Source organism: Austrofundulus limnaeus, unplaced genomic scaffold (genome assembly GCF_001266775.1).
Source record: "Austrofundulus limnaeus strain Quisiro unplaced genomic scaffold, Austrofundulus_limnaeus-1.0 Scaffold97, whole genome shotgun sequence".
NCBI lineage: Eukaryota > Metazoa > Chordata > Actinopteri > Cyprinodontiformes > Rivulidae > Austrofundulus > Austrofundulus limnaeus.
The window spans coordinates 1,105,082-1,117,949 of NW_013952499.1; the positions used below are offsets into that span (position 1 = coordinate 1,105,082).

At 39.9% G+C, this 12,868-nt stretch overlaps 1 protein-coding gene across 1 annotated transcript in view; it reads right to left on the reverse strand.

Moving 5' to 3' along the window:
* Positions 1-12,619, reverse strand: part of kirrel1b (kirre like nephrin family adhesion molecule 1b) — a gene marked incomplete at its 5' end in the record, with an annotated part of 35,982 nt that extends 23,363 nt beyond the window's left edge. The window contains 3 exon segments of the mRNA XM_014013046.1: positions 1,781-1,938; positions 3,929-4,078; positions 12,470-12,619. Coding sequence (XP_013868500.1) covers positions 1,781-1,938; positions 3,929-4,078; positions 12,470-12,619 — 458 coding nt within the window.
* Positions 12,620-12,868: the final 249 nt, after the last annotated feature.

Here is a 12,868-nt window from a genome sequence, read left to right on the forward strand (position 1 = left end):
GATAAAGAATGAACGGCCATTGGATAAATAATGAATGACCATGAGATAAATAACACATGGGCACGAGATAAAAAAATGTGGCCACAAGATAAAGTGACCGCAAGATGGCACATGGCCACAGGATAAATAATGCATGGCATTAGATAAATATTGTGTCCATGAGGTAAATAACGTATGGCCATTAGTTAAATAATGTGTGGCCATGAAAATAACATATGTGCATGAGATAAAAAACATAGCCACAAGTTAAATAAAGTGGCCACAAGACAAATAACACATGGCTAAAAGATAAACAGCATGTGACCATGGGATAAAAAATGCATGATCATTAATTAAATAACGTGTGGCCATGAAATAAACAACACACGGGCACAAGATAAATAACACGACTTTGGGATAAATAATATGTGGCCACAGTTTAATGCAACAATTAAACTATAGAACTAATTAGTTTTCTTAAAACGGATGATTCAAACCAACCACCGCACCATTTGCTCTTGTAGCAAATAAACCCTTCAGTTTTTGCTTTGAAAGACATTAATAATCTCATTACTTCTTCTACTCACTTAAGAGCACATGTACAACATAACACTTTAACTCACTTTACTCTGTAAAAACTGTGAACTGATATCTCAAATAGAAGGGGAATTCTGACTACTTTGCCTTTTACTTAAAAGTACAGATATTGAAAAACTAAAATGAAACAAATTAAACTTGACCTTCTTTAAATCACTAAAAACACGGTGTTAAGACTTAATGAGTTGCAAAACTTAGAATTAGATGCTTAGCATTTAATAATTTCCTTTCACTCATTACATCAGAGTTTTGAATCAAGGTTGCAAACATTTTGCTCATTCAATATTATGCTAAATGGATGTGTTGTGAATGACTCTCAGCTACTACCACGTCAAATTCCAGCTGAAAATCTCCCCAAAAATAATGTTTCCTGAACCTTAGAGCGTCATAACATGTGGAGTCTTAAAAATAAAAATATTCTTTAACAGACTTGAAGTGAAAAGGTATAATTGCGTATCTAATCAATACTCAGATAAAAGCTTATTGACTTTGTTGTTGAGATTGTTTGATAAGGCATTTACGAGCACTTAGATACTGTTAATGTGATTATTCACCAAACCTTATTCAATTTGTAAAGTACAACTGCTACAACAGAACTTTTCCACTTTGATGACACAAAGAACAATTTAAGAAATATTCAATAAACTCACTCATCACTGCCTACAGGAAACAAATTGGTTGGAAGTTACTGAGTAAAATTTATCTGTAAACTATTTATTCCTTCCTGCATGTGTTCCTCTTTTTTATTGTTGTTGTGAGAAGTAGGGATCCTTTCATTGGGCTTTTACTGCAAGCAATTAGGCTTTAAGTTTGATGGAGTAAATAAATAACGATGCTACAGAGCATGCTGTWTAAATTGAGAAGCAAATGTCTCCTGTCTCTGTTTTAAATGCTCCACATGCTTTTGTTCTCCTGATTCAATTCTGCACTTGTAAGCATTCAAAGTGGATTTTGATAAACATGTTTTTGAGATGACTTTGTTAAAGGAACAAGAAACGGAGCAGATTTTAATGATTAGCATATTGGACACGTTGGAAATTGTATTAGAAAGTCATTTTCAAGTCCATTAGTAAACCTTTTGCAGATATAATTTTAGTGCAATAAACTCATCCCGACTTTATGTGTGTTTTATGATGCATGACTTTTCCGCCACATATGCCCAGATGTAATTATCTGCGTGTGTGCATGTGTGTGTGTGAGTCACCGTGGAGTGGTACGCTCCCTCCACAGGGACTCCGTTCTTGGTCCACTGGATGTGAGCCGCAGGCTTGGCCCCGCGGGTCACACAGGTCAGGTTGTGTGGACTTCCCGCCATCAGCAGCATCTCCGGCGTTCCCTCCACCACAGGATCCTCGGGGGGGACTGCAGGACAGACACACAAATCCATACTCTGACTTTTAAACGCAAGGGCACCGAGGTTTAAAGAGCAGCCACGGCTCCAGTTTTTCTCCCATCGGTTCAGAAAAGTTGATCTTTAAGAAAGTTCACACTTCAGACGTTTTTTTTTTTCACCAATTAGAAGCAAAGTGCAGTGTCACCTTCTTCAAAGTGTAGAAGTGCACTCCAGCCTTGTCCTCAGGAGAATTTAACTTCTGACTCATTTTTTTGTTTCTTTGGCTGAATTTTTACTTCATTTTTTAAAAGTTAAATAGCACTTTTTGCTCCTCATTTATAACATTTCAAGCTGTTTGCATGTTTATTTTTCTTTAAAACTATGCATACAGAAAAAAAATATTGTTTTCCAAAAAGACAAAAGAGAAAGTCCATTATTAAAGCTCCAGATGCTTCAGACATTCTTGCTCAGATTGTTGGTTTGACGGAGGAGCGTTTAAAGTCAAAGTGCAGGACTGGGTGTCATCTCTTCACTGAACATCGTGTTCAGTGACTCACCAAAGCCCAAACACATTCAAATGATTCACAACATGAGCTGGCGTCTTATTAATAAACATTTTCATGGTGGTATGCACGAGTCCTCCATTCACCATCATCCAAATCACGTTTAACCAACAGATTTTTGTTTTAAAGTACTCGTGGCAAAGACATTTAAAAAGGTTGATATGAACCAAATGGTGCAGTTTAAAAGAGTTGACTCTTAGTTTTCCAGATTTGATGTACATGATGTTATGCTGTTCTGAAATGCAGGTATGTATTTAATGTAAACAAAGCACTCTGAGTCAAAACTTCATGGTGTAGTTTGTGTAGGCAGGGCCGGTCCTAGCTAATTTGATGCCCGAGGCAAGATTTCAGGTGGTGCCCCATGTACAGTTTTCTAAATCTCACTGCCAATTTAYACCCAATAACATATCAAATTAAATAGTTTTCTCTTTGATATTTTTATTATTCTTTAGAAATCACGTTGTCTAATTAAAATAGTCAATGAGATAAAGAAATTGCTCCTTGTAAGACATTCTCAAAACTATACATTTTCCAGCCATTTGAAGAACATTTTACAACATTTTGGGGATTATTAAAACAACATAAAATCTGTATTTTATGACGGTAGAACACGGAAAACCATACTTTAACACTTTCATTGCCTTTATTCAGTTTTCTACTGACACCCTTTGTTAACACCAGTCTTGACTGCATCAGATCATATAATATTGACTGGATCAAAAATATTGTGGGGGTCATAACTCCCTAAACCCCCTGCAAATTACACCTATKATAACTGAGAAACCCATAGAACAAATTCATAAACCTGAATAACCAGTGATTATTTTAGARGCTAAATTAACTATACTGATAAAAAAGTTTTCGTCCCCCATTTGTGGTGCCGCCTGAATGGACGGCATCCTTAGTGTTAGCCTATACTGCCTATGCCATGAACCGCCCATGTGTGTATGAGAAATATTACAACAGTTAAGTTTAATATTTGACCTATTTTGAGTCACATTGGCTGTTTCTGTAGGTAACATGGTTGTCATCCGGTCACAAATGTTGCTTTTAAATCACTAATTTAAGAACAGATTTACTATTAGAATTTAAAACAACCCCTGCAGATTCTGTTTTTTACTTTATGAATGCCTTTTGTCTGGTCGTGAAGACATGGGTATCCTTTGAATATATGTTCAAATGTTGGTGTTTTTTTTCTTTCTAGTTTTCAGTTAAAAGTATGCAGTTTTAAGTTCGGGGTTGTGGRGCTAGCAGAAAGTTACAGGTGACCTCGAACTCCATATTTGTTCATCCCTTTAACTCAGGAAAGCTGCTGTTCACAAGCAGAYGGCAGTTTGACATTTCTTGACGTCTCCAGCTTCTTTGTGCAATAAAAATGAACGACTCAAAAGCAGACCAAAAAAAAAAAAACATGTCAGAAAATGGACCTGTGCTCCTTCAGAAGCAGTTCACTTACTGAGTACATTGAGCTTGGCTCTCCTGGACCGCAGGGCAGCTTCTGTGGCCTGACACTCATAAAGAGAGTCATCAGACAGCTCCGCGTTGGAGATTTCCAAATTGTACTGGCCGGTGTCCAGCGCCCGCTGAATACGATACCTGGGCCAGGCTGCAGGAGTCACACACACGAGATGCAATTAGGAAACAGCTGGAAATCATTTGGGAAAAATAGGATTATTTAGTTGTTGGAATATCTGCTATAGCAACACTTTTAGTCACGCTTCTCACATTGTATTATCATCCTTTTTTATGCCCATAGAAATCCACATAAAAAGATGACTAACTGTTTTTGTTAATATTTACTGAAACGAAGAAAGAGGCACATTAAATGCTGCTAAGACAGTTGTGAGTCATTATAATGACTGTGTTCACAAAAAATAAATAAATAAATAAATCTGCCATGTCTAAAGATAACAAATGCATTTTAGAAAACCTGAATGGAGTTTCAGGTTAAAAACATTGAAAATAATGCATTTTGGATTATAAAACCACACTTCATTATTTTGTTTTTCGAACATAAAGACATTTTTTGTCCTTGAATATGAATGACAATTATTTCTGCTCTTTAAAATTTCAGTTTTGAGAAAATAAGGCGATTTTTATGTGATGCACTTTTATAGAACCACTCTTATTTCCTCAACTTTGTGAAACATGTCCCTGAGAACGTTTCCTAAACAAACCAAACTTTTACCCTTTTGCTTATTTGTACGAATCTACAGTGTAAGAATCATTTATTCCTTTTAGAGTGACAAATACTCAAGAAAAACATAAAATTAATGTTTTAGAGGAAAACTGAATGGAGTCCTACAGATTAATTTTCGTAATTGAGGAAAAATAACAATTTTTATCCTGAATCCTGGAAAAAGTGGCTCCATTTTCTAGTTTTCCTCTGCCTAAAATTAAAATCTATTCACTTTATCCATCAGCTCACCTGCCTCTAGCGACTCATCCCAGTTTATTTCCCATACAGTTTGATTTCCATGTTCCACTTTGTGAACATTTTTAATCATTAAAATGTTCTGGATTCATCCTTTCTGCTTGTCCTGCAGGGTTCATTTTCACCCCACATGACATTTCTGCTCTCAGTGAATCTCCAACCCTTAAAAAAAGTATTTATCCTGCCAACATTACCTGGGAAGAGACCCAAGCCTTTGGCAAACAAGCAGAAGTGTTTGACAGACAGGTGACTTCAAACATGCACCAGTCAAGTGAGGYGAAGCTCTGAAGGTATTTCTGGGAGACAGTATTGCACAAAACACTTCATCCAGTCCCTGCATTATTTTGTGCCGCAGCAGAGACAAATCTGTGTAAATTATATAAACGCATGAGGCTGAGCACATTTTGCAACATTTGTTTTAAAATTAATTATGTATGGAAGCAAACATGTCTCAATTCTCAAATTGAAATGGATTTACATCCATATGTTGAGATGATTTTTAAAATCAAAGAGGAGTTAACGCTAAAGGATAACCTTCACCTACAGATGTGTTCTCTACTTTGAGTCATTGTGGAGGATTCAGTCTGCTCTGATTTGGCTACAAATGTAACAAAAGTCCAATATCTGATTTGTTTTACWGCATAAAGCATCTGTATGAGTCCTAACGAGACAAACCAGAAGCAGTGAGAAGGAAATAGACCAGGAGCTCATGTAAATATCACAGTTGTTGACATCTTTGGTGAGGCTGAAGGTTCGAGCTCAGGTTACGTCAGGGAGGACATCAAGTGTAAAACAATTACCAAATCTTTTAATCGAGTTTYAATCACTGTGGCAACCCCTGCAAAATGGAGCAACCGCAAGAACTTACTTATTTGTGTATAATATGATCTCATGTATAATACGACCCCCCTTTTTTGAGCTTAAAAAGCATAAAAAATTTAATCCTCAAACTACCTCCAATGTCATACAGACTTCAAGATTTTTCAGCCTTTGCAGTCTTTWTACATATCAGTAAAATGATCGTTGGACTGTTCATTTTATTTTAACAACATATTTACTAAAAGGTATTTTGACAACAAATATATATCAGCTGTAGCAGCATCATATGAATTCTGACATTTTACACATAGTCCACCAGGAGGCGCCAACACAAAAGTCAGAGACTTCACATGAGATTTGGRCCATCTTGTGGGGGAAAAGCAGATTACTTCCTACTCGCGAGCGCCCCCTCTGGTAGGGAAACTTTTTCAGGGATACAAACTTTTTCAGAACACCGGTAGATGGCAGCCATTACAGACGAACATGTGTTGGTTGTTGTTCGAGGAGCGGCCYGGTCACACGCTAATGTCATTAGTTCGTTATCATTACTAAGGTGCAGGACTACTTTCCCCCCCTTTTTTCACATCATGTCACCTGCCTGGATCTGTTGCTATCTTGCTCTGAAGCACGGAGGAGTGTTAGAGGTGAGCTCGCTTCAAATGTTTTTTACGACGTGGTCCCATTTCCGGACTCATGATTTTGTGCTGATATTTCAGTTAAAATACATAAGTAAAAATATTTATCAGAGTATAATAATACCCCCCCCCCCCAACTTTATGGATGATTTTATGGATTTAATTTTATGTATTATACTTGAATAAATATGGTAAGTAGAAAGCTTTTCATCGTACACCACAAAGAACTTTCAGTGTTTCCCCCTTTTGCAATTATTGCAAAGTCTAGAGACCCTTATGGTGAGTCTTTTACTGGCAGGTAATGACACACGCATAAAGAACACACACTAATATGGAGATGAAGACCTGCAGGATTTTGCACAAACACTCATCAAACACGGTCACAGATAGAAACATGCCAAATCAGTCCCTGAGTGATTTACCACAGAACGTCAGAGAGCGCTGTTCCAATTAAAGCCCCCCCCTCCTCCCACCTCTTTCCCCCCCACTCCGTGTTTGAACCCTCGCCTTTTCAGACAAAGACATAATGGAGCGTGACGTCCCGCTAGGGGGCACTCATTGATCCTCCGTGCCCAATCCTCACATGACATCATGGATTCAGAAGGCAAAAGCAGGGAAGGAGGGGAGGCAGCTGGGGTGCAGAGGAGAGAAAAAAACAGGAGAGGGGAGTGTGTGTGTGTGTGTGTGTGGGGGGGGGGGGGGCAAAAGTATTAGTGGAGATTACATCATCCACTCTAGCACCTTGCAGCATAGCAACCACAGAGGTGAAAGCACCCCAGGGAGAAGGAGGAGGAGGAGGAGGAGGAAGAACAATAAACTGCCACCACTGGTTCCTGCAGGTAGTGAGCAGATGAGCCTCTCAGGGCTTTCACTGAGCCTCAGACACACACCTGTGCATTGATTAGCTTTTAAAAACGTCCACATTTAAATCATTTCATGTCCAAGTGATGCTGAACCGTTCTGGTGACTGAATGCAGATCTCCTCGGTGTGTGTGTGGGTGAGCAAACTGCAGGTATGAATTCACTGCAAAATCCGTACGCCTACACTGTCAAAAATATATAATCATGCAGGGCACGTAGAACAAAAAAAAAAAAGCCCTTTAAAACACTGTATCTGTCAGGTTTTGTGTGGCAGAAACTACAAACGCAGACAAACACGAGGAGCTCGATAAAAATAAAAGACAAAGATTTAATGATAACCAAAAACAAAAGGCTTGTGTGGAAGCAACTATAAAACTTGGAGGACGGAGCTTAAAGTGCACCGTGATGAGCTGCTGAGTGGGAGAAAGATCAGAGTATGAATGAAGAAGTGGATGCAGGTGACGCTGATGCTGACTGGGAACAGGTGTAAGTGGGCGGGACCGCAGCTGAGGAGCACAGACTGACAGGAAACCAGAGAGGAATGGAACCCAAGGAAAGGATCACAAAAAAATAAAATAAAAAAACAGAAAACGAACTTGAAAACCAAAAAAGGAACAAACTATATAATAAACATGACTGCCAAAAAGAAAAAAGATCCTGACATCACATCATTTTGATCAGAAATTGATTACGAACTTCCACCCGTGCTCAACATTGCATCCAAAAGCACAACATAAACAAAAGATCCAGATCAGAACATAAGTCAGAGATGGAGGGAAGGATGGCAGCACAGACAGCTCAGACTGAAAAATGAACAGAAGGTGGTGATGGATGGCTGGAAAGCAAGGAAAAGAGACAACGAGGACAACATGTTTATCAAGTGCCTGTTTTTTTGGTGCTTGCAAAAAAGCAGCAAGGACAAAGAGTGGAGAGCAGGAGGAGGAGAGGACAGAGGAGAAGGAGGTCACGAATGGGGAGGGAATCTGGGAAGCAACTGAAGAAGGTGCAGTTTCAGAGGTGAAGAAGCGCTGACCTTTGCTGAACCGGAGCTGAACACAAGAGTTATCTGAAAAGTCAGAATATCAGACTGAACGTAAACTAACTAAACTAGTTGGTGACTCAAACTTGAGTCGATTTTGTGAGAAAATACAGATTTTCAGTTGCAGCCTGGCTGAACTCAGACTGCGACCTGCCAGCCGTGCAGCTGGGATGTACGCCACTAGATTTTCAAAATCAAAGGTTCTTTTTTGTTTGTTTGTTTGGATTCTGGAGACCAGCAGTCACAACCTTTGGCCCTAAAAAGATTGATGGAATTACAATTAACATGAATTACAACATACATGACCTCATTTCTGACAGATTTCAATAACTAAAAAGTTGTGTAATTTACAATAAAAATTCATAGTAGAATTTAAAAACAACCTTAATGTAATCTTTTAGGTTGTGCTGCTATAAGAAGAACTTTATGCTCTTGAATCAATACTAAAATCTAAATATCAATACGTTGATACTTCGGTCATTTCAGGTACTGTATCATTAAGAGGAACTCAGTGGAAAGTAAGTAAACTATTGAAATCTTGCCTAAATCATACGCGCTTGGTGAGAACTACTTTTTCTTTCACCTGCATAAGTGCAGCGGCCTGTGCTCCTGGGRCCGTTCTAGGGGCGGGGCCACAGGGGCATTGGCCCCAGCTGAAATCTGATTGGACCCCTGAAGTGCCCCTGTCCTGTCACTCATCTGTCCTTTGCCCAAGAGTAATGATGGTGGGTGCAGTTCCATGTTCAAACACGAGTGGTGCTAACGAGTCACATGCTGTGTGTTTGAGTGTATTTGATCTATGTACAGTAAAAATACATGTAAAACTTGTAAAGAGAATATACATGCTGTGTGACTAGTTACATGTATACATCTCATCAAAATCAGAGATTTGTATACAAAGATGTTAAATAAATACTTGGCCCCTCTGAGAATATTGTGGCCCCTTGATGGCCCCTTATTCAGAAAAATCCTAGAACCGCCACTGCCGTGCTCAGTCACTCAGTCTGGTTTTACATATTCAGTATTTTCACGTTAATATGTTCATGTGACATAAATGAAGACACAGATTTTAATTTTCATGGTAGTTCTTTCTGAATGAAATGTTTTACTTTATTGGTTTTATTATTTTAATACTTTTTTATTGCTTAAAACCCATTTTTACATAATTTTTATGATTGTGTCCTCTGTTTTTTCTGTTGTATTAGCTCAGGTGTAGATTGTTTTTAAAGGGCAGACATGCTCCTCCGCCTTTAAGCTATACATCCAGAATGAATTCTAGATCTCAAACTATTGTGTCGTCACAAGACGGAGAACAGAGTTTGGGSGAAAGGTGACAAAAGTCAAAGGAACTCTCATAGAATGAACAAATATCAGAGACTCTGACAAGAAACTTAAAGTTTGGCTCAAAGAAAACCAGTTATGCATTCATTTGTAAAACAATTTAACTGTAGCTTGCAGTCAGAGGTGTTTGACAGTGTTAAATTTTGTCTGTTTTGTGCACTTATTTTATAAACAGTCWGTTATGGACAAATTATTTATATCTGTTTCACCTTGATGCTGTCCAGTACTCATATACGTATCTTATGATAACTTCTTTCGGCTGTTAATCTGTTTGCCCCAGACGTCAGGACTCCAGCAACGGATTGACCTCTTGTCTGAGTACTACAGTAACTCTTTGGGCTGAGAGCCCTGTTATTGGTTAGGCAGTTACATTTGTCGATCTGTGACTGGTTATAAGCATGTCACATGATGTTAGCATGATGTTATATTATTGGCTGTTTCCGCTGACGAGGCAGCCACAACCCGACAGATTTCCTGGTTGACTTCTGTTTGTTTGTTGCTCAAGATTAAATCATTTTGACGATCATACACACAGACTTTATGTGCGTTTATTCCAGCGTGTTTCTGCATTCTTGGTAAATCATACCACGGCACTGTCACTTTTTTATTTCAGGACAGTGGGTGWAATTTAGCTGTTGTGCTACATTTTCCATAAATTTTTACCAACAAAAAAAGTGAGGGGATATTTGTTAGTGGCTCAAATTTTCCAATCACGTTTGGGTTTGTGTGTCTGTTTTTGTCCTTCTGACATTTTGGAATCTGTCTGTTTCTCACCTCGTAAATGCTGTGCTGCACTCCGGCCAAACAACCTATCTGAGTCTCCTTTTCTGGCATTGCTCTACCAGGGCGAAGCCTCGGAAATAACAGGACACTTTCGCTCCTATCTGCCATTCTGGGCACTCTCATGACCTGCCTGTGACGTGAGAAGTCATGTCAGGCGCACTGACTCTTCAGTGTCCAGAGTCTGAACCGACTCGGGGAGAACGTCRCCCAGGCACAGCACCTTGTCACCGAGGAGCTTCTTAACTTCCTCTGACGCTCTGCCTCCTCTGACAGAAGATGTGTTGGTGGGACTCAGGACTTCCTCAGAGTGCTCTCTTCACTGCCAGAGGATATCAATCTGAATCAGCAGTGCCCCTGCTGAGTCCAGCCAGGGCCGAGACCCGCTCTGCTTCCCTGACAGTTAAACGGGAAGCTGGGTGCCACTGAAGCTGCAGGATGCTCAGGCTGCAGCTCCTGTTAGGGCTCACCAGTTTTTGTTTGAGACTCGTTTTAATTAATAGAGAAATCAGTAGAAACAAAAGGCATTGTTGGTGTGCCAACAGCCGAATGAACAGGTGTAATTATAGCAGAACAGAAGTGCCACAATAACTCCAATCAGCATTGTTATTTTAATTAAAAAGATTATAAAAACAGTTTGAAAAAAACATGATTCATTCTGTTTATTTTCTTTCTTTTTTATGTGTGGCTGTGATGAATGTGGTTTGAATTAAAGAGGTGCACACATGAGAAAGCAAATAATCAACACAAAAATTCAGTCACTTTCACATGTACTATGCTAAAATTTGATGTCAAAGTGGCCAAGAGTCATTCACACCACACAGCCTCAAAAACTCACCACTAATTTACACTGGGTGTGGCTCCGCTCCAGTTTGATCTCTGCAGCAAATACGCAACCATTATAATCAGTATTTACACTGGCATCACTCGGTGGCGCAGGGCGGCGATTGGCCAAAATTAGATTTGATCCTATTTTTGCTGGACGTCCGAGCTGCACCCGAGTCAGTYTACACAGATCACATCGCACCAACAAGAAAACAAGCACAACATCTGTATTTTCAAAAATAATTCACCAAACACAGACTAATTGTGTTGAAATCCCTGCTATATTAATAAATATATAATATATTTCTACACAAATGCTGTCAGAACGTATGTTTGTGTTTGGGAAGCTGATGGCAGCATGTAGCCTGCAGCATATGAACACATGATGCACGTGGCTTTTATTTTGAAATCAGAAGTTTCAAAAAGCCGACAGTGAAACAGATTTCACTGTTTGGAGTTCACAGAATTAATTATTTTACTCCAACGTCCACATTTATCTCTGAATTTATTGCACGATCTTGCATTTCCTGCGCACGCTTCATGGACCTCCTCTGTGTTTCGCACCGGACCGGACCAGACCGGAGCGGAGCGGAGCAGGCGCTTTATAAACTGGGTCTCAAATGAACATCGGCGGAAAAGCCACATCTAGAGTAAAAGGGGCTATCCATCGGGCCTACCAATGAGTCCCCCCAACAATAAACCAGTTCTGGTGAGTTCTGGTGCATTGGTGCTTTGGGTCCTGTATGCTACCGCCATGCCGTATTTATTTTTCTCATTTTGAGCTTTCTTTTACCCTTAAATAAACATCTGGTGTCTGTCTGGTGGGACGTTGACCCTTTGATTCTCACATTTTGTTCTGAAGTGAAGGGCATTCTACGGCTGCGCTGCCTCCAAGTCATTTAAAGTGTCGGCTTAAAATGTAAATGCAAATGTGTGTCTGCTTTTGTCAGCGGAATGAGGGATTTTCTCTAATTCAGCGAGATAGGCCGGACTCGTTTCTCACCCAGGTTGTCACTCACACGCTTCTTGGTATTTAACTCTTCTGTTGCACTGCACGGCGTTCATTTCCCCTAACATTAAAGAACCTCTAAACGTTTCAACCATATTAGCCTTACTTTGTCAGGGTGCTTTCAGTCAGAACTGAAGCGAAGCCACGTTGGAGTTATTCCTCCTCCTTGCTTCGCTTTGATCCCTGCAGCTGGGTGACGCTGATAGTTCTCTCCCTCTAATTCCTGATTCCTTTTCTCGCACCCCCCCCCTCACCTCGAAGACCCTCTCCGATGCCCAGGGCCAGGCCGTCCTTGGTCCACTGTACGATCCCGGTGTAGTTGAAGACCACGCAGGACAGCACCACCCGCTCCCCCAGCACCACGGACTGGTCGGCGGGCTCCTGGGAGAAACGCACACACCAGGCTGCAACAGAAGGACAGAAAGGAAAATCAATTTTAGGTTCTTTTCATTGCAACCTGACCATGAGCTGCCATCTTTTATTATACTGTATTGAGCTCCACAGAGCCTCTCTGGTCTTATTGACTCATGCTTGTCTATACAGTGGCTGTTGAGATAATTTGTTGGGTGCTCTTATTGAGTATATGCTGGTTTATAGTCCTTTTTTTAGCATGGTTTTTTATGACATGTGTTCTCAAATGAAGCCAATCTGAG